The 27,524-nt window shown below is 44.3% G+C and overlaps 1 protein-coding gene across 1 annotated transcript in view; it reads left to right on the forward strand.

The window, feature by feature from the left end:
• Window positions 1-17,962: 17,962 nt before the first annotated feature.
• Window positions 17,963-27,524, forward strand: part of tm9sf4 (transmembrane 9 superfamily protein member 4) — a gene marked incomplete at its 5' end in the record, with an annotated part of 47,381 nt that continues 37,819 nt past the window's right edge. Inside the window, one exon of the mRNA XM_079239515.1 lies at window positions 17,963-17,980. Within this exon, the coding sequence (XP_079095641.1) occupies window positions 17,963-17,980 (18 nt within the window). The remainder of the gene's footprint in view (window positions 17,981-27,524) is intronic.

Below are 27,524 nucleotides of genomic sequence, written 5' to 3' on the forward strand. Positions count from 1 at the left end.
GGCAGACAAGGCTTTTATTACGCTAAAGACATTATTTACCAATGCTCCAGTCCTCACTCACCCGGACCCCACCAAACAATACATCGTTGAGGTTGATGCCTCTGATTCAAGAGTAGGAGCAGTGTTATCACAAAGGTCGGCTCAAGATGACAGAATACACCCTTGTGCCCACTTTTCACGTCGTTTGTCACCTGCAGAACGCAACTATGACGTTGGGAACCGCGAACTGCTAGCAGTGGTATTGGCATTGGGGAAGTGGCGTCACTGGCTGGAGGGAGCGGAGCACCCATTCATCGTCTGGACTGACCATAAGAATCTCTCTTACCTCCGGTCAGCCAAGAGGTTAAACCCCTGACAAGCCAGGTGGTCCTTGTTTCTTGACAGATTCAACTTTACTCTTACCTGCAGACCTGGATCCAGAAATGTGAAGCCGGATGCACTCTCTCGTCAATCAGAAGATGAACCAACCAGCACCCCATCTGAGACTATACTTCCTCCTTCCTGTGTTTTGGGTGCTGTCCTATGGGAGGTGGAACAAAGGATTCAGGAAGCTCTTCAGGTACAACCTCCACCTGACAATGTCCCTGATAACCGCTTGTTTGTTCCAACTCCTCTCAGATCCCAAGTCCTGCGATGGGCTCATTGCTCTGAAATCGCCTGTCACCCTGGAATTCACCAGACTCTGGAGCTCCTCTGTCAGCGTTTTTGGTGGCCATCCATCTGTAAGGACACTCGTGAGTTTGTTTCAGCTTGTACAACCTGTGCCAGAGGGAAGACTTCCAATCAGTCACCTGCGGGTCCGCTCCCTATACCTCATCGTCCTTGGTCCCACATTGCAGTGGATTTTGTCACGGGTCTTCCTGTATCTCAAGGAAACTCTACAATCCTCACCATTGTTGACCGTTTTTCCAAGGGGGTGCATTACGTCCCCTTACCCAAACTGCCTTCGGCCTTTGAAACAGCAGAGTTATTGGTCACCCATGTATTCCGTCTCCATGGTATCCCTACAGATATTGTCTCTGATTGTGGTCCCCAGTTTTCATCTCAGGTCTGGCGAGCATTCTTTAGAGCGTTGGGGGCAACAGCCAGTCTCTCTTCTGGATATCATCCTCAATCCAATGGCCAGACAGAGCGGGCCAATCAGAGCCTTGAGAGAGCCCTTTGATGTGTTTGTGCCCGACATCCTGCCTCCTGGTCCCAGCATCTTCCCTGGATTGAATATGCCCACAACTCCTTCTCCTCCTCTGCTATTGGTATGTCACCATTCATGTGCATGTTTGGGTTCCAGCCTCCGCTTTTCCCTTGTGGTGGAAAATACTCTGGTCTTGAGAAGTTGTAATATATCTAAGAGTCAACTGTCTTCTTACAATGAACATTTTATTATAAACTAATACAAGCACACGCTGGAGCTTGGAGAGAGAACTCTCTCTGTAGATGCTGAAGTAACACCCGATTATAAACCATGCTTAACTCCTCCTAGTTGCTGGGCAGACCACAGAAAACAATCATTCTCTCCTCCGAAGCTAAACTGAGCTCACTAAGCATCAATCACTCACTATATTACTTTATTACCTTTAACCTTTAGACAACTGGTCAACCAAGCAGCTGACAAAAACAGATGTCCTGCAGGAAACTCTTCCTGTCTCAGACTTTGTCTGCACATTCCAGACAAGGATCATATGACTTAAAGAAAGCTTTGTGCATTGACACAAAACACAGCAGGATCACAGCAAATCAATGCATATATGTCTAATACTTAATTCAAACCAAACTCATAACAATTTTCCCCAACACTCTCCCTCCTCTTGGTCCTACAGGACCAACAATAAGAAGAGAAATTGTTATCAGAACACAAAAATACATACAGAAGACAACATTCTCAAAACATCAGGAGCCTCATGCCTATCGGGTTTTTAAAGAATCTTTCAGAAATTACAATAGTGAGGAGCCATTCACTTCAGCTTCAAAATCTCAGTCTAACAATAAATGTAAGAAAAGTGGAAACAAATCATTCCTCTTCGGGGGTGACAGAGGTGTAGTGAAGACACTGTCGGCGTTCTGGTGGGACTTGGCATGTCACAGTCGCAGTGGAGCGCTTCTTTCACCTCTCACTGATCTTGCTTGAGAGCGAAGGCTGGTCTTCAGGTGTGAGAGTAGACTATCTCACTTACCCACGCAACCACAGGGATTATTCTGCCCTTTGTTGGGTGGTGCGTTATTTGTCCGTAACTTCAGACTGAAGAGCTTCAGGAGGTTCAAGCAATCTGTAGTGCCAAGCAGCTCACTCTGCGACCTTTACCGCTGTCTGGGTCGTCAGGAAAACCTGAAATGGCCTAAACCATCGATGCTGGTTCCAGCGCTGATGTTTAAAGCTTCTTATCAGAACAAAATCTCCAGGCTGAAGTGAATAGAGCTGCGTAGATGCTGATCCATGAAGGGCAGCTTTCACCTGTGTGCAAATGCCTGAAAAGGGTTCTTATGAGGTTAGGACAGTATGTTAAAACATTACTTTCACACAGAGCTGTGTCTGAACAGGCAGTCTTGGAAGGAACTATGCCCGCTTGGGTGAGGGTCCTGCAAAAAGAATCACAAAAAGGCCCATGTTTCCATGTTACGCATGCGCATGTACATCAGAACCAGAAAAAGTACTTTTGGTCCAAGGAAGACCTGAAAAGAGAGCCAGAAGGAAATTTCCCCGTCTGCAACCTGGGGGAGGAAAACATTCAGGAAAATGGCATCCAGAAAGTCATTCATAAGAGAGCGCCAAAACATGGACTTGTTTTCAGCTAAAGAATAAGCTCAAGTAATGAGAACTGAGACGGGAGAGCTGCAGCCTCCACCGTGTCACAGTCAGAGCAAACAGCATCGAAAGGAAAATCAAGTCAGGGTCAACTAGAGGTCGGTCAGGGGGCCAGGCCTGGGGGGTGCAGAGGATAGTCAGTTTCAGCTAAACAGTCAAAGAGTAAATCATGAACAATACAAAGCAACAGTTAGGGCCACTCAGTTATCTGGTAGGTAATCATTCAAAGGAACCAAATTAATTTAATTACTTATTGCAAAGTTCCTATCAGGTAGTCTCATCTTAACCAACAACCAGAAAAAATCCTCTAGTACTGCATAGCAGGACATGTGTCAAACTGGACTCCCAGCAGTCTGACCAACACTTATCCATGCTGGAATTTCCTTTCTGATTTACTGCTCGTGTTGTTTATGTCATGTCTGCTAAATGACAGAAGCAGAACCACACTGAAGAATCTCTGCATATATTAAATAAAGCTCATTCAGAACTGTTGATTTAATCAGTAATGTAGTCTAGTTTAGTCTCATGGTCTACTCTGGTTTGTCTCTCCCAGACTCCAACAGACCCATTCAGGAGCAACACACACAAAACTGAGATCATAATAAGACTGGCTTTCTATTCCAAATATATTGTGAACATAAGCATAAGCATAAAGCAACAAGATGTAAAACCATCTTTAACAGCTGGACTTCAGGTACTGAACAGCCAGAGACCTTCAGGTCATAATAAAGCTGTTTGTTTTCTATCTACATTTGAACTAAAGCAGCATTTAGAAACAAACTTCTAATACTGATGGCAAAACTGTTTTCATCTACAACAACACGACGCACGCATGTACGTGCACACACTCACAGCAGCACTTCTTCCTTAATGATTTTAATGCAAACGTGTGTAACAGAAAAGGCCAAGGCTAACGGTTTAGCATAGTTAGCTTAACTTTGGAAGTATCAATACTGTTACAAATAATCTGCCTCATATTCATGTTATTTTGAGGACATACAGGGCTTAAATGACTTGTTTGTTTACTTATTAAGCGTGTTAACTAAGGGACTGGTCTATTTACTGGCAGCCATCGCAAGAGTTGCTTCTACTCTTTAAACAAAAATCATCTGATGTGTATTTTAACCACTGAGCATATCTGCTTTAATTCAAAATAATGAATTCAGATTAGGGATAAAACACCAGCTGTCAGCAAATAAAACACGGAGATTGTTGTACTTGTGTTGCATTCACTGAAGTCGGGAAATTACAAAGCTACCTTCTTATTTAATGTCATATAGCGGCTTATTTTTTCTCTTTTGACATCTATTCTGTCTCAAACATTAAAAACTTAGTATTCATCACTTTTTTTTTAATCTATTTATTTTCCTATAAAGCACAGCATGCCAGAAGTTAACTTGTCTGTGTAAACTGTTCAGCTTCCCTGCAGCAGAGCAGAGATGTCTGTGTCATTGTTCAGTTGCAGAAGTCTGCAGGAGTGCAAAATTTTATACATGCTCATAAATGTAGTATAAAGCTAAGCAGAAACAGTGAGTAAATGTTTGGTTGTAGGGCCTCATTCCTTGGCCTGGTCTTGTGGATAATCATTCAGCTCGTATCACTCGATCTGCTCAGGAGTCAGACGCGCCACAGCCACCATGCTCTCCTCCAATCAGCATACAATCAGAAAGTCATGCCAGGAAGTGCCCGACACATGTTCATCAAAGCTTCCTGGTAAATAAATCAGATTCATATGTGTAAATAACAAAGAGTGACATGTAAAGGATCAGAGAGTGGGCAAAAGTTCCAGGAAGCAGATCCAGGTTTTCCACAGTGAACTGAGTGAACCCAACAGTCTTTCTGACAGAATCAGGGTGCAGCTTATTCCAGAAAACATCATCTGACTCGGTAGTCGGGGTGGGATCTTGCTGCCTGTCGGCCACATCCGTTAGTCTTTTACTTCCAGAAAATCCCACAACTGAAACACAGTCTGAGGACAAGGAGGATCCATCACCTCCAGAGGTCAAAGGTGAAAATCCAGCTCAAATGTCCACCATAGGAGCCATATCCACACTGTTCACAGTCACAACCAACAGTGCTCTGCCAGACCCTCTGGTTCTGGGATCTCCGGGCCCCATCAGCAGCGGCCGGGTCCATGCAGCCACATCTGCATATCAGGTTCTGCTCCAGGACTCAGAGCTGACACAGAAGGGAGGTGAAATGATGCTGTAGGTTGTAGGGACCGTTTCTGCTCCAGTTTCCTGACTGACCACATGTGTGACACCCAGAACCCTGCAGTGACCCGGATCAAGAACTCACTCTCCCCCAGCCCCTCCTCTGAATCCCCTCAGGCAGGATAGACAATTTTAGGACCCTGTGGACCAAGCTGCATGCTGACAAGGGTTTAGAAGGGAACGCTGCAATGCGTCCAACACCATACAGCAGACGAGCTTTTGAGACTGAACCATTTGGTCATGTGGTGTATTTTCTTCTCCAGTAAGGGGAAAATAAAGATCATAGCCTCATAATTATAATAGTTTTCTTCTGAATCCTGTGGCAAACATATTATGTGGACCATGTTCTGTGCTGTGAACATCATGTAACTTGAATATTACATTGTAATTGTGTGTGTGTGAGACTATATTATCAGTGGATTCATAACTCAGTTCTCTCCTGGGAAAGCTGAACATGATCTTGCTAAGAAGATACACTTGTTCTGAGAACTTCTCTTCTCGCCGTTCGCTCACATTTAGCTAAAGTGAATTTATTGCAAGAGAAATTTACTCTAGCAAAGTTACGTTGGTTCACCATTCCTATTTTAAGGTCAAGAATTTTCTTTTTTTCCTAACATTATGCTTATTTTCAGCATCCTTCAGCTGCATTATTTATTTCCAGTTTATCTAGATTTATTTAGACATGCTAGGTGTAAATTAATAATAGCAGTAGTAAAGGAATAAAAATCACCTTATGAATGTCTGAAAGGGAACAGACAGAAACCCAAGCTTATTGCCTACACAATGTACAGTAATTTAACATAGTAAGTTCCTAATACTATAAATCAAATCTCTCACATTTCTGATTTTTCATTCTTAATATGTTGTTGCTCTTTAAAATGTTCTCAGGTGATAATAAAGAATTGCTTTTCCTTAGGAAAAGGTTTCCACATTCATACAGGGAGTGGCTTTTATGCTCTTATAAAAGCTTTAGGAAGAAAAGCACAAGCAGCTATTTTACACAGGATTTATATGTTTGTTTCTGCCTAACATGCTATGACATCATCTCCTTCAGTGAGCAGAAGGCCTTTAATGAACACACTCTTTTCCTCACTTCCTTCTCTCATACATTTTTTGTTGTTTGTTTTTTTCTTTTTTTTTTTCTTACTGCAGTAAATTAGATTTTACACAAACAATTCACTTCAACAGTTGGATGAATGCATGTGAATGGGTCGTGCCCCCACGTTTGTCTACCCCCACACAAGCTTCTAGGCTCTCCTGCGAGAGTCCGGTGTGGCTTCACAAGACGTGGTTTTAATTCTCCACACAATCAGTCCAATCAAGTTTAACACAGGAAATTTTACACAACCACCCCAGTTTCCCCTCACATGAAGACAGAGATTTCAACTTCTTAATGGTGCTGTACATCAACCTCCTACTGCAAAGGAACTAGTTCTGTTTGCAGCGGATGTACACAGAGGGTCAATCCCACACCTTTGTAGAATTATCAGGCAAAATTCTCAATGTCTCCAGAAACCAGCCCACACAGTTTCTTCTCTGTTCCTCCTCACTCAAGATGGCTTTCCTCTCCGTCTTCTAACTCAAGGTTGGCCTGGTCTTGCTTCTCGAGCTCACAGGACTTACTGACTAATTTACTGGTCTCGGTCTTGTAACTCACAAGATTTACTGGTCTGGTCTTGCTACGTCTAGCTCACAGCACTTACGACTTGGTCTTGTTACTCACGATTTTTAACTTAAACTTTAACCTAAACTTAACTTAAACTCACAGGATTTTATTTATGACGTCAACCTGATCTCGTCTTAAGTTATTCTCTTATCCCTTGAGTTATTCTTTCGATGAGGAGGTGAGGAGGAGAATCCCTGTCACAATGAGAATAATGAAGACAATTGACCACAAAACAGAAAAATATTGTGATTATTAATTAAGATATTGATTATTAATTTGTGATAAATTTCTAGTAATGTTTGACTCCAGTTTGAGTCTGAAAATTAATATAAATTTAGGATAACACTTCTCACCATTGTCTTTTCACACTGGTTCAGAAGGAGTCCTGGCGTAGTCGACCACGGGTGGGAGAAAGACGTCCTGTCCTCTGAAATTCTCTAATTGAGGTTCTTAGGATGAATCTGTGGATTCAGGTGGCCAACCCGTCTATCCCCAACCTGGGCGGACTGACGCAGGATCCCGAGACGAGCCCCCAAAAACTGTGGTGGAAAATACTCTGGTCTTGAGAAGTTGTAATACATCTAAGAGTCAACTGTCTTCTTACAATGAACATTTTATTATAAACTAATACAAGCACACGCTGGAGCTTGGAGAGAGAACTCTCTCTGCAGATGCTGAAGTAACACCCGATTATAAACCATGCTTAACTCCTCCTAGTTGCTGGGCAGACCACAGAAAACAATCATTCTCTCCTCCGAAGCTAAACTGAGCTCACTAAGCATCAATCACTCACTATATTACTTTATTACCTTTAACCTTTAGACAACTGGTCAACCAAGCAGCTGACAAAAACAGATGTCCTGCAGGAAACTCTTCCTGTCTCAGACTTTGTCTGCACATTCCAGACAAGGATCATATGACTTAAAGAAAGCTTTGTGCATTGACACAAAACACAGCAGGATCACAGCAAATCAATGCATATATGTCTAATACTTAATACAAACCAAACTCATAACAATTTTCCCCAACACCCTTCACAAGAACTGGAGGTGGCAGTTCCGTCTGTCCAGGAGCACGTCCAACGCTGTCGGTGAGTGTGGCAACAGGCACGGGATGCCCTGTTAAGGACAAACACCAGGTACAAACGCTTGGCTGACCGTCATCGTGCCCCCACACCACTGTATCGGCCAGGTCAGAAGGTTTGGTTATCATCCAAGGATCTTCCCCTCCAAGTTGAGTCTCGTAAACTGGCTCCCCGTTATATTGGTCCCTTTGAAGTGGACAGGGTTGGTAATCCTTCCGCTGTACGTCTCAAGCTTCCCCGATCTTTGTCTGTGCACCCCACTTTTCATGTATCCTTGCTGAAACCTGTTTCTTCATGTCCTCTGAGCCCTCCGGCCGTTCCCCCTCCACCCCCCCGGGTTGTTGATGGTCACCCTGCTTTTACTGTTGACAGGGTTTTGGATGTGCGTCGTCGTGGGCGGGGCCTTCAGTACCTGGTTGACTGGGCAGGCTATGGTCCGGAGGAGAGGTCTTGGATCCCACGCTGTTTCATTTTGGACCCTGGGCTTTTGAGGGCTTTTTATAGGGATCGTCCGGGTACGCCTGGTGCTCCGCCAGGTGGCGGTTCCTCAGTCTTTGCCAGATGGTTGTCAGTGGTGCACAGCTCTTGGGTGTGTGTGGCTGCCCAGGACTGCTGCCTGCATCGCTCCTGTGTTAAACTTTGTTTTTCTCTAGTGTTTTGGTGATGTTGCTCATTTTTGTTTTTTTGAGCAATTAAAGGAAGTATTGCCCTCAGTAACCTTCTGTGGTTGTCTGGCATTTTTGGGTCTGGTTCCGGCAAGCATGACAAAGATTCTGCATCTAAACAGAATTATCTCAAAATCACATATTGTAAAATTTCACTAATATGACACACGAACTATACACGAACAAAAACAAACTAAATTTATGGATTAGAAACTAAAAAACACGGGACAATGCAGTGAGAACATTTCCATCTAATTCCATCCAGGCTAAAGAATTATTCCCTCCGTCTTTGGGTGCTGGACGGAAAACGGAACAAAGTTTTCACATTGAACTTCATAACAGGACATGTTTGGATTAATTGTTCAATATAAATACAATTTGAAAAAAATATTTATCAGCTTGATCATTCATTCATTCATTTTCCGAACCGCTTATTCCAATTCAGGGTGGTGGGGAAGCTGGAGCCTATCCCAGCCGGCTTTGGGCGACAGGCAGGGTACACCCTGGACAGCTCGCCAGTCCATCGCAGGGCTTATCAGCTTTAGATAACTTATTTTTCTTTAGATAATTTATTAGATACTCCTTATCAACAAACAGGTCATTTTTCATTTTTGTTTATTTTTTAAAGTAAAACCAAAGTGGCAAGAAGTGTCATTTCTGTAGATTACCACGACTAAATTCTGGGCACAATAATGAATGTTCTTCCGACTCACATTATCCATTTTCTGATACGCATAAAAACAATTCCTGTGCTAATTTGGGGAAATTTAGGCTTGATTTGACCAGGAGTTCATCAGACTTTTTAGAAATATTCTGACTCTAAGAGTTGAAGAGTAAAAAAAAAGTTGCACATAAAAGCTACTTCTCAAGCGTCTGACTCACACTTTTAGCAAGGTGTAGGACTGAATCTTGTGCATCTGTCTCAGAGCAGGATTATGACCGTATCTATTGCTGTAAAATTTATTTTATTAAATATTACTTCCAAGCTCATTAAACTGACCAATTGGCACGTTTATTTATGAATATGGAAATATCTTTCAGAGACATCTCAGTGAACTGTTAAATGGACAATAGGAGTGTATATCTAGACAATAAATCAACTAAATTTTAATAAACATCTGCAGTTAATAAAAAAAAAGGTTTTTCTTATTTTACTTCTAAAAAAAATAATTGTACAATTTTGCACATGGTTACTGGATGTGTAGCTGTCTTCCTAATAAAAAAAAAGTGACTTTCTCATGTTAAGGAGACAAGTTTTATGTTTGGGAATAAAACTATTGTAATGTGATATTGTGATAACGATGTGATAAAGCAGACAGGTTTTGTCTTCCCAGTCCCAGCAGTGTATTAAACCTTTATCATTTTATTTTTAGTTTTCAGAAGACAGTACACCGATAGTTGTAAGAACATGTTAACAAAAAGCAACACACACCCAGACACACCGTCTGACTGCTGCTGACAGGTGACCTGTTGCTCAGATTTATCCACATTCCTGATTAGTATTCCAGAGTGGAATACTAATCCCAGACAAATTATGTTGATCCGATACTTCTGGGTCGAAACATCCAGAACTTCATGTTTTTACAATAAAAATTGATCGGAATAAGAACGCGATACGTTTCACGTTTTTACAATAAATGATGACGCTATGAGGAGATAAGGTCCCGGATCTTATGAGAGGAACTCTCTACGGTTCCTTCCTGGTCCCTAAAACCTCTAACATACCTGATATCCGCATTGTTCAAACAATACAGCTTGATCAGCTGCTTGTCATGACATAAAGCCAAAAGATTCCGGAACATCAGCGCAGATCTCTCTTTCCTCCGTTCACCGAGGTAAACTTTCATGTTTGATATTGAACAGATATTCAGTTCCATCCTCTACAGGAACTCATCACCACTTAGGACACTAAACATTAGAAGGAGGAGGAGTAATACGTAGGTTTGTGGAACTATGATGAATAGCTTTTATTCTTGAGTTGGGGAAAAAAAAGACTAAAATCCACAAATTCTCAGCACTTAGGAGTAAAATGTCCCCCTGAGACACTTGATGGACACGGCCCCTAATCTTTTTATTTAGTTTTAAAACGATATAAATTCACGCTGACACAGACAACGGTTTATACATCTATAAATCCTCCGCAAATTGTAGAAGAATAAAACGAGCTTGATGACAAGCATCCAGCTCACGTTAGCTTTTACAAATCACTGCTCTTTAATCAGGCGTTTTCCTCAGAATATGAATATGAATACAAAAAGCCCAAGAACCTCCAAATGCTGTTATTATACTCACAAGTCACATGCTAATTGACGAAGCTAGTTAACAAATACACCTGGATCCTTATTCACATGTACGGAAACTGAACTGGGAAATGTCACCTCCAATGCAAACTGAATCGCTCAATCATAATCTGTACAGATATGTTATTACACTTCATTATAATACTGACCTTTTCGAAAACACTTCAAGATCGTCCAAGAACAACAGCACACTAGGGCCTCTGAAGGGGACTGTGTCCAAGTGCTAAGGGATCTCATAATAATGACTTTTTATCTCATAATTATGACTTTTTATTTCACAATAATGACTTTTTATTTCATAATTATGACTTTCAACCTCATAATAATGACTTTTTAGCCTACAATAATGAGTTTTCATTTCGTAATTATGACTTTATATCTCATAATTATGACTTTCAATCTCATAATTATGAGATTGTTTGTAAGATTTTTTTTATTTCAAGCGGCGGGAATGGGCTTCCATAGAAAACATCACATTACCACTGCTGGCTTAAGTTCTCAAGCCAGGGCATCGTGGGGCAAACATTTAATTTAATAAATGGTTGTAAATAATTTATCTTAGACTACACAGTCAACATGCACAGCTTAGCTTATGTTTACATTCATGTCATTAAATCATAACATTCTCAATTAACACAATGGGAAATAATCCTATAATATTTCGTTACCATAGTATCTGATGAAAAACACAAATTATGAAAATCTATTTTAGTATAGCACACCCAACTTACCAAGGTATTAATTGTGCAAGGTAGCAATCTACGTAACAAAACAGACATCAGAAACACAGATATTTTATGTATTTTCTATGTTCACAACATATACTTAGCTAAGAAATAGTTAGCTAAATACAGTAGAGCTGCTCAGCAAATAATTTATGAAGGTCCAAACCACAGACACATATCAATGTATCACACTGCCTTTACGAGCTGATGTCTCATTGCGCCGCCATCTTGGATGGGTCTCCATGCTCCTTCAACGGATTTATTTGTAAGGTGTAGGTTCAACCACAACAATAACTTCACCAATTTTTACCTGATTTTTCTCACAGTTTGGTTTGTTACAAAGGGCAGAGATATTGTTATGATACAGTCAAACATTAAAAACTACGTGCTTTTATGCTAAAATATTTTTATAATGGTATTTAACAAAAAGGTAAGATAGCTACAATGTTACATAGCTACAAACTAGAAAACGGCAAGCAGCTGTGAAGGCCCTTGCACCTACAGCGCCGCTCAGCCAACAGCCTGCCCTGGTGACCTCCTCCCATGCTTTTCTTGCCCTCACCCGCAGCCAAACTCCACATCTGGTCAATTAGACCTTTAAAACAAGGTACATCCTGTTGCTAGGGGGTGGAGCTGTCATATGGACACGTTTGTGGTCAGCATTGTACTGGACCGACCCAATGTCAGTTTAGTGCAGATCAGGGGTTGTATGTCCAACGACCTTGCTTCTTAAAGGTAGAGTATGTAAGATTTTCAATATTTTCAAAATAAATTAACTAAAAAAATAACTACAATCATAATTAGATAGTTTTTTAAACATGTAGGTTCCAGTCTGTCCTTATTTGATTAATGACAAAGACCCTTCTTGAATGTTTTCTGACCAGTAAAAAATAACGTACTTTTTTTCACCAGTAGGGGGAGTATAAGCCCATTTATTGCAGAGCGGCTCTGAGCTACAGCTCACAAGCGATTCCTGCCCTCATTGGAGCTGGCAAGGAGGAGGGGTGAAGGGAGAGTTTTGCTCATTACTGCCAACCTGTGGTCGTTTGTGGAGGTAGCAGTTTTGTGGTTTTGCTCACGACCTGGTGTTTGCCACCTGGTGGTGGAAAGAATTGCCTTGAAATCTTACATACTCTGCCTTTAAAAGGGACACTTACAGTTTCTAGGGAGCAGAGCTAATTTGAAATCCAAATATTGACATGCAGTTCTGTTCAGGATGGGACTCGCATCATACCTAGCAAATTTGTTGTAGATTTATTCTTTTAAGGGGGAGTTATATCAATTTCATTTTTCGTGGCAGGACATCAAACTTTGAGGCCCCAGCCCTCCTTTTAATTGGTTTTTAATAAACAGCCATGCATTGTGTAAAAACACGGCTTCTCAGCAGTCGCTCTGCAACTGGATTAGAAGTGTGGCGAAAATGTCAGGAGCCGCACATTTGGCTGAAAGCAAATACACCTGGTTAACTGATGAATCTGTCAGTTGTAAATTTGACTGAGAGATTTATCAACCAATGGTGACATTTGTTGACCTGGGACGTCAGGGGAGACTTAAAATTCACCGCGTATATTACTCTCACAAATGCAGAGATGTCCACTAATGAGAATTATATATATATGTATATATATATATATATATATATATATATATATATATATATATATATATATATATATATATATATATATATATCCGGACACCTGATGTTGAAAATTCATCCAACATTACCAACACAAACTAGACTATCACATCACTACCTCACTTTACCTCACTGACAACTACTATCTTGCTAATGCCAGCCACAAATCATCAGCTAACGTAACAATTCATATATTTAACCCTATATTTGTCTCGTCTTCATGCCGCTTATCCGGGGTCGGGTCGCGGGGGCAGCAGCCTAAGCAGGGAAGCCCAGACTTCCCTCTCCCCAGCCACATTTGCCAACTCTGCGGGGGGGATCCTGAGGCGTTCCCAGGCCAGCCAAGAGATATAATCCCTGCAGCGTGTCCTGGGTCTTCCCCGGGGTCTCCTCCCAGAGGGACGTGCCTGGAACACCTCACCAGGGAGGTCCAGGAGGCATCCTGACCAGATGCCCGAGCCACCTCAACTGGTTCCTCTCGATGCGGAGGAGCAGCGGCTCTACTCTGATCTCCTCCTGGATGACCGAGCTCCTCACCCTATCTCTAAGGGAGAGCCCGGCCACCCTGCGGAGGAAACTCATTTCAGCCGCCTGTATACGAGATCTCCTTCTTTCGGTCACGACCCACAGCTCATGACCATAGGTGAGGTCAACGTAGATCGACTGGTAAATCGCCTTCTGGCTCAGCTTCTTCTTCACCACGACAGACCGGCGCAGAGTCCGCATTACTGCAGACGCCGCACCGATCCGTCTGTCGATCTCACGCTCCATCCTTCCCTCACTCGTCAACAAGACCCCGAGATATTTAAACTCCTCCACTTGAGGCAGGACCTGACTCCCGACCCGGAGAGGGAAATCCACCCTATTCCGGCTGAGGACCATGGTCTCAGATTTGGAGGTGCTGATTCTCATCCCAGCCGCTTCACACTCGGCCGCGAATCGCTCAAGTGAGAGCTGGAGATCACGACCAGATGAAGCCAACAGGACCACATCATCTGCAAAAAGCAGGGACCCAATCCTGAGGCCACCAAGTCGGATCCCCTCAACACCTCGGCTGCACCTAGAAATTCTGTCCATATAAGTTATGAACAGAATCGGTGATAAAGGGCAGCCTTGGCGGAGTCCAACCCTCACCGGAAACGAATCCGACTTACTACCGGCAATGTGGACCAAGCTCTGACACCTGTCGTACAGGGACCGGACAGCTTGTACAAGGTGGTCCGGTACCCCATACTCCCGGAGTACCCCCCACAGGAGCCCCCGGGGGACACGGTCGGATGCCTTCTCCAGGTCCACAAAGCACATGTAGACTGGTTGGGCAAACTCCCATGCCCCCTCCAGGACCCCAAAGAGGGTATAGAGCTGGTCCACTGTTCCACGACCAGGACGAAAACCACACTGCTCCTCCTCAATCCGGGATTCGACAATCCGGCGGACCCTCCTCTCCAGGACACCTGAATAGACCTTACCAGGGAGGCTGAGGAGTGTGATTCCCCTGTAATTGGAACACACCCTCTGGTCCCCCTTCTTAAAAATGGGGACCACCACCCCAGTCTGCCAATCCAGCGGCACTGTCCCCGATGTCCACGCGATGCTGCAGAGGAGTGTCAGCCAGGACAGCCCCACAGCATCCAGAGCCTTAAGGAACTCCGGGCGGATCTCATCCAACCCCGGGGCCTTGCCACCAAGGAGCTTTTTGGCCACCTCAGCAACTTCAGCCCCAGAGATACGAGAGTCCACCCCTGAGTCCCCCAGCTCTGCTTCCTCATCGGAAGACATGTTGTTAGGATTGATTGACCCCTATGGCTCCTCCCGCAGATGGTGAGTCCACAGGAGGTGGGGCCCATGTAACCCTTTCGGGCTGAGCCCAACATGGCCCTACGGGCAAAGGCCCGGCCACCAGACGCTCGCTCTCGTACCCCACCTCCAGGCCTGGCTCCAGAGGGGGGTCCCGGTAACCCGCGTCCGGGCAAGGGAACATTCATGCCCAGGTTGGTCGTCATCATAGGGGTCTATGAGCCGTGCTTGGTCTGGTCCCTTCCCTAGACACCTATTTGCCATGGATGACCCTACCAGGGGCATAAAGCCCCAGACAACATAGCTGCTAGGATCTTCGGGACACACAAACCCATCCACCACGATAAGGTGAGGTCAGGGAGGGGTAACCCTCTTTGGTTGATTTTTTTTTTCTTTTCTTGTTGGTCAACATCAACCATTGAAAAGAAAAAAAAGAAAAAATGATTAACCCTCTTTGGTCGATCATTTTTCTATTTTTTTTCAACGGTTGATGTCGACCAACAAGAAAAAATTGTTGTCTGTCTGCCTTTTGGCGTTCTTTTCATTGTTAGTCCTCCATTTCCCTCCATTCATTAAGCACAAGTAAGAAGTGAAAGAGTGCTGGGTATGGGTAATACCAAGTATTTGAGGGGAGAAGGAGGAGTTACATACAGTACCGGATGAAAAAATGCCACTAATTCACTGGCAAATTATTGTAATAAAAAGAGCAAACAAGATTCTCATAAAAAATCATCATGTTATCACCCTTTAAGTACTGAAATTATAGCAGTCCACCTGGTCTTTTTAGTCTTTTTTTTTCAAGGAAAGTGCCAGAAAATAGAATTTCAGTAAAACTCTTGGCCTAATTTTTCATGACAAGTGTACCATTAAAAATCTATCAAGTATTTTTCATTCTAATATATTATGAATGCTCACAACAGTGTATAAATAGAAAAAAAGTAAAAAGACATTTTAAAATTTTTTACCAGATTTAGCTTTAAACAAAAAAAACCTAATATTGCAGAAATGAAATTTAACACATTTTACAACATCGCAAAGAGTTTTGTTTGCCTCCAGCTTTCAGTGTCCATGTGTGAGGCTTTTATATTGGTGGATTTCTAGGCGTTTTTTAGCAGCCATGGTAGATGGTGAAGTAGTTCCTGTCAGGCTGGAGACAGAGCCCAACTCCACACACTTCCAGGGCTTGCCTTCTGACTTCTGCTTGTGTCCTCCCTGGTGCTAGTGGGGGCAGGAAAGTGGCCGTGAGTGGGGGTTTAGGTGGACCAGACACTCCAACCAGCTTTGCACAGAGCCTGGAAAGCCTGGCGTGTCATCGGCTTCTGCTGCTGCCTCTTGCTGAGCTCCTTGTGAATAATGAAGCTGTTGGTCACAGCAATGTCCAGAAGGTGCTGAAACACTGGGCCATCTTTTTGTTTTTCCTAGCATCTGGTCAGAGGTGTCCACTCCCCCCCACGTACTTGTTATACTCACCCATAGCTGTGGGTCTTGGGACAGGAACCCTATGGCTACGCCCATCACTGGTCTTCTACTACCACAGGACAGTCTCCTCCATGTAGGCATGATGGAGATGATGGAGACCTCCCTGGTATCGGAAGAGAAGGTCACCATCCCTGATCCACCTGATGGAGCCTCTCTTAGATTTTTTGTCCTTGGTGTTCTCCTGAGTTATTGGCACTCCAGCTCTGCCCTGCCTGTAGGTTCCACAGCCCCAAACCCCTACCGGCTGAGATAATGGAACAGGAGAGGGCTTGTCACAGTCAACTAGCCACTCCCCAGGTACTCCCTATTCACCAGCTCTGTCACCACAAAAGAAGAAGCCCTATTACCTGAAGCATCCTGATTTTTCCCTGGGTACAACTTGAAGTCAACTGTGTACCAATTTACATCAGCTAACACAAAACTTTAATTCCCCGTTTTGTTGGTTTGTCTTTCATGTATTGCTTCAGTTTGAGCCTTGCTTTTGTGGCAACCATCCTTTCATCCTTTCCATGAGAGGCCTGACCTTTTGCAGGGTGTCATATTCCTCTGTACCCTTCTTCAGTTCGTTGATGGCGTCCTTTCTGGATCACTTATGTGCAACTTAGTGGTGATTGCTTGAAACCTGTCTCTTGACATTACTGAAGCAGGAAAAGCCACATGAAAAATAGTTTTGTCCTCCAATAGTCAGACATTTTTGGAAGGTTGCAGACAGACACAAACGGTGTCATACCCAGGTATTCTGAGAGCTCCCGTGGGGAATCAGTCCAAACAAACTTCTTTTTTGGATGTTTTCACACAACAGCCTGAGCACCTCAGAGTCAAAAAGAGGGAAAAAATATCATCAGGTGCATGTGTGCCAGTGGTCAGAGGGGGTTGGACACCAGGGACATGTTTAGGGCTAAATCTGGGTGAGTGAGGGTTGGCAGTGTCATGGTCTGCCTCAGTTTTCTGGATCTGTTGATGATGTGGAGACCTGCTACGATGGGCATCACCAGCAGCATCACCACCTCTGCTCCTTCAACCTTGGCCATGGATCTCACTTTGTGCCTGGCTGTGCCTAAACCTGCTCTGTACCACCAATTTATCAGCATGCGGTACTCTGGCGGTACAGTGCCATGCAGTGGTCCGGGAAAAGAACCTCCGGCCACATCGTGAAGGTAGCTGAAGTGAGAGATAAGGGTCCAGGGTAGGGTTAGATGGAAGTAGATAAAAAGGGGAAAACCAAAAGGAATGAAGAAGAAATGTTCACCTTTGAGTTGGAAATTTGCTGTATATTGGCAGTAGGATTATAGAATTATACCCAGAAGGAAATCCACTGTCAAAAATGTGACATTTTTTTATCTTTAAATTAAATAGTAACTTCTTTACCATTGTCACCTTCTTTATTTAACTTAAGAAGGCAATATTTGTGTAGGATCTTCAAAACAAGGATAAGAATAAGAATAAAAATATACTTGTTGTTTCTAACTTGTGTCAGTTTAAGTGTTAAAAGAAAAAAATAATAATTTAGATTAAAAGAAACAAGAAGTATTGATCATGTGGAGACAAGTCGATTCGGCAACTTCCGCAACGTCACTTGTGACACGTATTCAAAATGGCTGCCGCGACCATGGTAAGTGCTAAAAGAGTCTTGTCCAGCCAGTTTCACGCTGTTTTCTGCTTTCTGCTCTCTGTGGGAGGGAGGCAGACACCCCACTGCGATGCGCAGGACAGATGGTCTGAACTGACTGGGGGGGGTTTGAACTTCTCCTGGGGTTCAGAGATGTTGAATGTTGGCGGTGCTGCTAACTCTGTTAGCAGGCTAACTCAGTTAGCCTGCTAACAGAGTTAGCCTGTTAACTGTTAGCCTGCTAACATGTTAGCATGTTAGCCTGCTAACTGTTAACTGCGAACTGTCTGGAATATTAAACTGCGCCAACACTGCGCGAGCTTCCCGGGGCCTGGTGAGACTTCCTGCCGCAGAAACGGACAATCCCAGCGCGGAGAGGCTGACAGGTTAGCCGGTTGTACCTCTGGTTTGTCCAGCTGGAAGGTTTCAGTCAGCAGGAGAGTAGATAGAACCAGAACCAAGGTTTCAGTCAGCAGGAGAGTAGAACCAGAACCAAGGTTTCAGTCAGCAGGAGAGTAGATAGAACCAGAACCAAGGTTTCAGTCAGCAGGAGAGTAGATAGAACCAGAACCAAGGTTTCAGTCAGCAGGAGAGTAGATAGAACCAGAACCAAGGTTTCAGTCAGCAGGAGAGTAGATAGAACCAGAACCAAGGTTTCAGTCAGCAGGAGAGTAGATAGAACCAGAACCAAGGTTTCAGTCAGCAGGAGAGTAGATAGAACCAGAACCAAGGTTTCAGTCAGCAGGAGAGTAGATAGAACCAGAACCAAGGTTTCAGTCAGCAGGAGAGTAGATAGAACCAGAACCAAGGTTTCAGTCAGCAGGAGAGTAGATAGAACCAGAACCAAGGTTTCAGTCAGCAGGAGAGTAGATAGAACCAGAACCAAGGTTTCAGTCAGCAGGAGAGTAGATAGAACCAGAACCAAGGTTTCAGTCAGCAGGACAGTAGAACCAGAACCAAGGTTTCAGTCAGCAGGAGAGTAGATAGAACCAGAACCAAGGTTTCAGTCAGCAGGACAGTAGATAGAACCAGAACCAAGGTTTCAGTCAGCAGGACAGTAGATAGAACTAGAACCAAGGTTTCAGTCAGCAGGACAGTAGATAGAACCAGAACCAAGGTTTCAGTCAGCAGGACAGTAGAACCAGAACCAAGGTTTCAGTCAGCAGGACAGTAGATAGAACCAGAACCAAGGTTTCAGTCAGCAGGACAGTAGATAGAATCAGAACCAAGGTTTCAGTCAGCAGGACAGTAGATAGAATCAGAACCAAGGTTTCAGTCAGCAGGACAGTAGATAGAACCAGAACCAAGGTTTCAGTCAGCAGGACAGTAGATAGAACCAGAACCAAGGTTTCAGTCAGCAGGAGAGTAGAACCAGAACCAAGGTTTCAGTCAGCAGGAGAGTAGATAGAAACCAGAACCAAGGTTTCAGTCAGCAGGAGAGTAGATAGAACCAGAACCAGGGTTTCAGTCAGCAGGAGAGTAGAACCAGAACCAAGTTTTCCGTCAGCAGGATAGTTGAACCAGAACCAATATTTCACTCAGCAGGAAAGTAGATAGAACCAGACCCAAGGTTTCAGTCAGCAGGATAGTAGAACCAGAACCAGAACCAGAAACAAGATTTCACTCAGCAGGAGAGTAGTACCAGAACCAAGATTTCACTCAGCAGGAAAGTAGATAGAACCAGAACCAAGGTTTCACTCAGCAGGACAGTAGATAGAACCAGAACCAAGGTTTCAGTCAGCAGGAGAGTAGAACCAGAACCAGAACCAAGGTTTCACTCAGCAGGGGAGTAGATAGAACCAGAACCAGGGTTTCACTCAGCAGGAGAGTAGAACCAGAACCAAGGTTTCAGTCAGCAGGATAGTAGAACCAGAACCAGAACCAAGGGTTCACTCAGCAGGAGAGTAGAACCAGAACCGAAGTTTCAGTCAGCAGGATAGTAGATAGAACCAGAACCAAGGTTTCACTCAGCAGGACAGTAGATGGAATCAGAACCAAGGTTTCAGTCAGCAGGACAGTAGATAGAATCAGAACCAAGGTTTCAGTCAGCAGGAGAGTAAAACCCGAACCAAGATTTCACTCAGCAGGAAAGTAGATAGAACCAGAACCAAGGTTTCAGTCAGCAGGATAGTAGAACCAGAACCAGAACCAAGGTTTCAGTCAGCAGGATAGTAGAACCAGAACCAAGGTTTCAGTCAGCAGGATAGTAGAACCAGAACCAGAACCAAGGTTTCACTCAGCAGGGGAGTAGATAGAACCAGAACCAGGGTTTCACTCAGCAGGGGAGTAGAACCAGAACCGAGGTTTCAGTCAGCAGGATAGTAGAACCAGAACCAAGTTTTCCGTCAGCAGGATAGTAGAACCAGAACCAAGGTTTCAGTCAGCAGGAGAGTAGAACCAGAACCAAGATTTCACTCAGCAGGAAAGTAGATAGAACCAGAACCAAGGTTTCAGTCATCAGGATAGTAGAACCAGAACCAGAACCAAGGTTTCACTCAGCAGGAGAGTAGAACCAGAACCAAGATTTCACTCAACAGGAGAGTAGATAGAACCAGAACCAAGGTTTCAGTCAGCAGGATAGTAGAACCAGAACCAGAACCAAGGTTTCACTCAGCAGGAGAGTAGAACCAGAACCAGAACCAAGGTTTCAGTCAGCAGGATAGTAGAACCAGAACCAAGGTTTCAGTCATCAGGATAGTAGAACCAGAACCAGAACCAAGGTTTCACTCAGCAGGAGAGTAGAACCAGAACCAAGATTTCACTCAACAGGAGAGTAGATAGAACCACAACCAAGGTTTCAGTCAGCAGGAGAATAGAACCAGAACCAGAACCAAGGTTTCACTCAGCAGGAGAGTAGAACCAGAACCAAGATTTCACTCAACAGGAAAGTAGATAGAACCAGAACCAAGGTTTCAGTCAGCAGGATAGTAGAACCAGAACCAGAACCAAGGTTTCACTCAGCAGGAGAGTAGAACCAGAACCAGAACCAAGGTTTCAGTCAGCAGGATAGTAGAACCAGAACCAGAACCAAGGTTTCACTCAGCAGGGGAGTAGATAGAACCAGAACCAAGGTTTCAGTCAGCAGGAGAGTAGATAGAAACCAGAACCAAGGTTTCAGTCAGCAGGAGAGTAGATAGAACCAGAACCAAGGTTTCACTCAGCAGGAGAGTAGAACCAGAACCGAGGTTTCAGTCAGCAGGAAAGTAGATAGAACCAGAACCAAGTTTTCCGTCAGCAGGAGAGTAGAACCAGAACCAAGTTTTCCGTCAGCAGGAAAGTAGATAGAACCAGAACCAAGTTTTCCGTCAGCAGGATAGTAGAACCAGAACCAAGGTTTCAGTCAGCAGGAGAGTAGAACCAGAACCAATATTTCACTCAGCAGGAAAGTAGATAGAACCAGACCCAAGGTTTCAGTCAGCAGGATAGTAGAACCAGAACCAGAAACAAGATTTCACTCAGCAGGAGAGTAGAACCAGAACCAAGGTTTCAGTCAGCAGGAGAGTAGAACCAGAACCAAGATTTCACTCAGCAGGAAAGTAGATAGAACCAGAACCAAGGTTTCAGTCATCAGGATAGTAGAACCAGAACCAGAACCAAGGTTTCACTCAGCAGGAGAGTAGAACCAGAACCAGAACCAAGGTTTCACTCAGCAGGAGAGTAGAACCAGAACCAAGATTTCACTCAACAGGAGAGTAGATAGAACCAGAACCAAGGTTTCAGTCAGCAGGATAGTAGAACCAGAACCAAGGTTTCAGTCAGCAGGATAGTAGAACCAGAACCAGAACCAAGGTTTCACTCAGCAGGAGAGTAGAACCAGAACCGAAGTTTCAGTCAGCAGGGGAGTAGAACCAGAACCAAGATTTCACTCAGCAGGACAGTAGATGGAATCAGAACCAAGGTTTCACTCAGCAGGACAGTAGATGGAATCAGAACCAAGGTTTCACTCAGCAGGATAGTAGAACCAGAACCAGAACCAAGGTTTCAGTCAGCAGGATAGTAGAACCAGAACCAAGGTTTCAGTCAGCAGGATAGTAGAACCAGAACCAGAACCAAGGTTTCACTCAGCAGGGGAGTAGATAGAACCAGAACCAGGGTTTCACTCAGCAGGGGAGTAGAACCAGAACCGAGGTTTCAGTCAGCAGGATAGTAGAACCAGAACCAAGTTTTCCGTCAGCAGGATAGTAGAACCAGAACCAAGGTTTCAGTCAGCAGGAGAGTAGAACCAGAACCAAGATTTCACTCAGCAGGAAAGTAGATAGAACCAGAACCAAGGTTTCAGTCATCAGGATAGTAGAACCAGAACCAGAACCAAGGTTTCACTCAGCAGGAGAGTAGAACCAGAACCAAGATTTCACTCAACAGGAGAGTAGATAGAACCAGAACCAAGGTTTCAGTCAGCAGGATAGTAGAACCAGAACCAGAACCAAGGTTTCACTCAGCAGGAGAGTAGAACCAGAACCAGAACCAAGGTTTCAGTCAGCAGGATAGTAGAACCAGAACCAAGGTTTCAGTCATCAGGATAGTAGAACCAGAACCAGAACCAAGGTTTCACTCAGCAGGAGAGTAGAACCAGAACCAGAACCAAGGTTTCAGTCAGCAGGATAGTAGAACCAGAACCAGAACCAAGATTTCACTCAGCAGGAGAGTAGAACCAGAACCAATATTTCACTCAACAGGAGAGTAGATAGAACCAGAACCAAGGTTTCAGTCAGCAGGAGAGTAGAACCAGAACCAGAACCAAGATTTCACTCAGCAGGAGAGTAGAACCAGAACCAAGATTTCAGTCAGCAGGGGAGTAGAACCAGAACCAGAACCAAGGTTTCACTCAGCAGGGGAGTAGATAGAACCAGAACCAAGGTTTCAGTCAGCAGGAGAGTAGATAGAAACCAGAACCAAGGTTTCAGTCAGCAGGAGAGTAGATAGAACCAGAACCAAGGTTTCACTCAGCAGGAGAGTAGAACCAGAACCGAGGTTTCAGTCAGCAGGAAAGTAGATAGAACCAGAACCAAGTTTTCCGTCAGCAGGAGAGTAGAACCAGAACCAAGTTTTCCGTCAGCAGGAAAGTAGATAGAACCAGAACCAAGTTTTCCGTCAGCAGGATAGTAGAACCAGAACCAAGGTTTCAGTCAGCAGGAGAGTAGAACCAGAACCAATATTTCACTCAGCAGGAAAGTAGATAGAACCAGACCCAAGGTTTCAGTCAGCAGGATAGTAGAACCAGAACCAGAAACAAGATTTCACTCAGCAGGAGAGTAGAACCAGAACCAAGGTTTCAGTCAGCAGGAGAGTAGAACCAGAACCAAGATTTCACTCAGCAGGAAAGTAGATAGAACCAGAACCAAGGTTTCAGTCATCAGGATAGTAGAACCAGAACCAGAACCAAGGTTTCACTCAGCAGGAGAGTAGAACCAGAACCAGAACCAAGGTTTCACTCAGCAGGAGAGTAGAACCAGAACCAAGATTTCACTCAACAGGAGAGTAGATAGAACCAGAACCAAGGTTTCAGTCAGCAGGATAGTAGAACCAGAACCAGAACCAAGGTTTCACTCAGCAGGAGAGTAGAACCAGAACCGAAGTTTCAGTCAGCAGGGGAGTAGAACCAGAACCAAGATTTCACTCAGCAGGACAGTAGATAGAATCAGAACCAAGATTTCACTCAGCAGGACAGTAGATGGAATCAGAACCAAGGTTTCACTCAGCAGGACAGTAGATGGAATCAGAACCAAGATTTCAGTCAGCAGGAGAGTAGATAGAACCAGAACCAAGATTTCACTCAGCAGGAAAGTAGATAGAACCAGAACCAAGGTTTCACTCAGCAGGACAGTAGATAGAACCAGAACCAAGGTTTCACTCAGCAGGAGAGTAAAACCAGAACCAAGATTTCACTCAGCAGGAAAGTAGATAGAACCAGAACCAAGGTTTCAGTCAGCAGGATAGTAGAACCAGAACCAGAACCAAGGTTTCACTCAGCAGGGGAGTAGATAGAACCAGAACCAGGGTTTCACTCAGCAGGGGAGTAGAACCAGAACCGAGGTTTCAGTCAGCAGGAGAGTAGATAGAACCAGAACCAAGGTTTCAGTCAGCAGGATAGTAGAACCAGAACCAAGGTTTCAGTCAGCAGGATAGTAGAACCAGAACCAGAACCAAGTTTTCCGTCAGCAGGATAGTAGAACCAGAACCAAGATTTCAGTCAGCAAGGGAGTAGAACCAGAACCAGAACCAAGGTTTCAGTCAGCAGGAGAGTAGATAGAAACCAGAACCAAGGTTTCAGTCAGCAGGAGAGTAGATAGAACCAGAACCAGGGTTTCAGTCAGCAGGAGAGTAGAACCAGAACCAAGTTTTCCGTCAGCAGGATAGTTGAACCAGAACCAATATTTCACTCAGCAGGAAAGTAGATAGAACCAGACCCAAGGTTTCAGTCAGCAGGATAGTAGAACCAGAACCAGAAACAAGATTTCACTCAGCAGGAGAGTAGTACCAGAACCAAGATTTCACTCAGCAGGAAAGTAGATAGAACCAGAACTAAGGTTTCACTCAGCAGGACAGTAGATAGAACCAGAACCAAGGTTTCACTCAGCAGGAGAGTAGAACCAGAACCAAGATTTCACTCAGCAGGAAAGTAGATAGAACCAGAACCAAGGTTTCAGTCATCAGGATAGTAGAACCAGAACCAGAACCAAGGTTTCAGTCAGCAGGAGAGTAGAACCAGAACCAGAACCAAGGTTTCACTCAGCAGGAGAGTAGAACCAGAACCAAGATTTCACTCAACAGGAGAGTAGATAGAACCAGAACCAAGGTTTCAGTCAGCAGGATAGTAGAACCAGAACCAGAACCAAGGTTTCACTCAGCAGGAGAGTAGAACCAGAACCGAAGTTTCAGTCAGCAGGATAGTAGATAGAACCAGAACCAAAGTTTCACTCAGCAGGACAGTAGATGGAATCAGAACCAAGGTTTCAGTCAGCAGGACAGTAGATAGAATCAGAACCAAGGTTTCAGTCAGCAGGAGAGTAAAACCAGAACCAAGATTTCACTCAGCAGGAAAGTAGATAGAACCAGAACCAAGATTTCACTCAGCAGGAAAGTAGATAGAACCAGAACCAAGGTTTCACTCAGCAGGACAGTAGATAGAATCAGAACCAAGGTTTCAGTCAGCAGGGGAGTAGATAGAACCAGAACCAGGGTTTCACTCAGCAGGGGAGTAGAACCAGAACCGAGGTTTCAGTCAGCAGGATAGTAGAACCAGAACCAAGTTTTCCGTCAGCAGGATAGTAGAACCAGAACCAAGGTTTCAGTCAGCAGGAGAGTAGAACCAGAACCAAGATTTCACTCAGCAGGAAAGTAGATAGAACCAGAACCAAGGTTTCAGTCATCAGGATAGTAGAACCAGAACCAGAACCAAGGTTTCACTCAGCAGGAGAGTAGAACCAGAACCAAGATTTCACTCAACAGGAGAGTAGATAGAACCAGAACCAAGGTTTCACTCAGCAGGAGAGTAGAACCAGAACCAAGATTTCACTCAACAGGAAAGTAGATAGAACCAGAACCAAGGTTTCAGTCAGCAGGATAGTAGAACCAGAACCAGAACCAAGGTTTCACTCAGCAGGAGAGTAGAACCAGAACCAGAACCAAGGTTTCAGTCAGCAGGATAGTAGAACCAGAACCAAGGTTTCAGTCAGCAGGAGAGTAGAACCAGAACCAAGATTTCACTCAGCAGGAAAGTAGATAGAACCAGAACCAAGGTTTCAGTCATCAGGATAGTAGAACCAGAACCAGAACCAAGGTTTCACTCAGCAGGAGAGTAGAACCAGAACCAAGATTTCACTCAACAGGAGAGTAGATAGAACCACAACCAAGGTTTCAGTCAGGAGAATAGAACCAGAACCAGAACCAAGGTTTCACTCAGCAGGAGAGTAGAACCAGAACCAAGATTTCACTCAACAGGAAAGTAGATAGAACCAGAACCAAGGTTTCAGTCAGCAGGATAGTAGAACCAGAACCAGAACCAAGGTTTCACTCAGCAGGAGAGTAGAACCAGAACCAGAACCAAGGTTTCAGTCAGCAGGATAGTAGAACCAGAACCAGAACCAAGATTTCACTCAGCAGGAGAGTAGAACCAGAACCAATATTTCACTCAACAGGAGAGTAGATAGAACCAGAACCAAGGTTTCAGTCAGCAGGAGAGTAGAACCAGAACCAGAACCAAGATTTCACTCAGCAGGAGAGTAGAACCAGAACCAGAACCAAGGTTTCACTCAGCAGGGGAGTAGATAGAACCAGAACCAAGGTTTCAGTCAGCAGGAGAGTAGAACCAGAACCAAGTTTTCCGTCAGCAGGATAGTAGAACCAGAACCAAGGTTTCAGTCAGCAGGAGAGTAGAACCAGAACCAATATTTCACTCAGCAGGAAAGTAGATAGAACCAGACCCAAGGTTTCAGTCAGCAGGATAGTAGAACCAGAACCAGAAACAAGATTTCACTCAGCAGGAGAGTAGAACCAGAACCAAGGTTTCAGTCAGCAGGAGAGTAGAACCAGAACCAAGATTTCACTCAGCAGGAAAGTAGATAGAACCAGAACCAAGGTTTCAGTCATCAGGATAGTAGAACCAGAACCAGAACCAAGGTTTCACTCAGCAGGAGAGTAGAACCAGAACCAGAACCAAGGTTTCACTCAGCAGGAGAGTAGAACCAGAACCAAGATTTCACTCAACAGGAGAGTAGATAGAACCAGAACCAAGGTTTCAGTCAGCAGGATAGTAGAACCAGAACCAGAACCAAGGTTTCACTCAGCAGGAGAGTAGAACCAGAACCAAGGTTTCAGTCAGCAGGGGAGTAGAACCAGAACCAAGATTTCACTCAGCAGGACAGTAGATGGAATCAGAACCAAGGTTTCACTCAGCAGGACAGTAGATGGAATCAGAACCAAGGTTTCACTCAGCAGGACAGTAGATAGAATCAGAACCAAGGTTTCAGTCAGCAGGAGAGTAAAACCAGAACCAAGATTTCACTCAGCAGGAAAGTAGATAGAACCAGAACCAAGGTTTCAGTCAGCAGGATAGTAGAACCAGAACCAGAACCAAGGTTTCACTCAGCAGGGGAGTAGATAGAACCAGAACCAGGGTTTCACTCAGCAGGGGAGTAGAACCAGAACCAAGGTTTCAGTCAGCAGGAGAGTAGATAGAACCAGAACCAAGGTTTCAGTCAGCAGGATAGTAGAACCAGAACCAAGGTTTCAGTCAGCAGGATAGTAGAACCAGAACCAGAACCAAGTTTTCCGTCAGCAGGATAGTAGAACCAGAACCAAGATTTCAGTCAGCAAGGGAGTAGAACCAGAACCAGAACCAAGGTTTCACTCAGCAGGAGAGTAGAACCAGAACCGAGGTTTCAGTCAGCAGGATAGTAGAACCAGAACCAGAACCAAGTTTTCCGTCAGCAGGATAGTAGAACCAGAACCAAGTTTTCCGTCAGCAGGATAGTAGAGCCAGAACCAAGGTTTCAGTCAGCAGGAGAGTAGATAGAACCAGAACCAAGGTTTCAGTCAGCAGGATAGT

Source organism: Telmatherina bonti (assembly GCF_933228915.1).
Source record: "Telmatherina bonti genome assembly, chromosome: 4".
Classification (NCBI taxonomy): Eukaryota; Metazoa; Chordata; class Actinopteri; order Atheriniformes; family Telmatherinidae; genus Telmatherina; species Telmatherina bonti.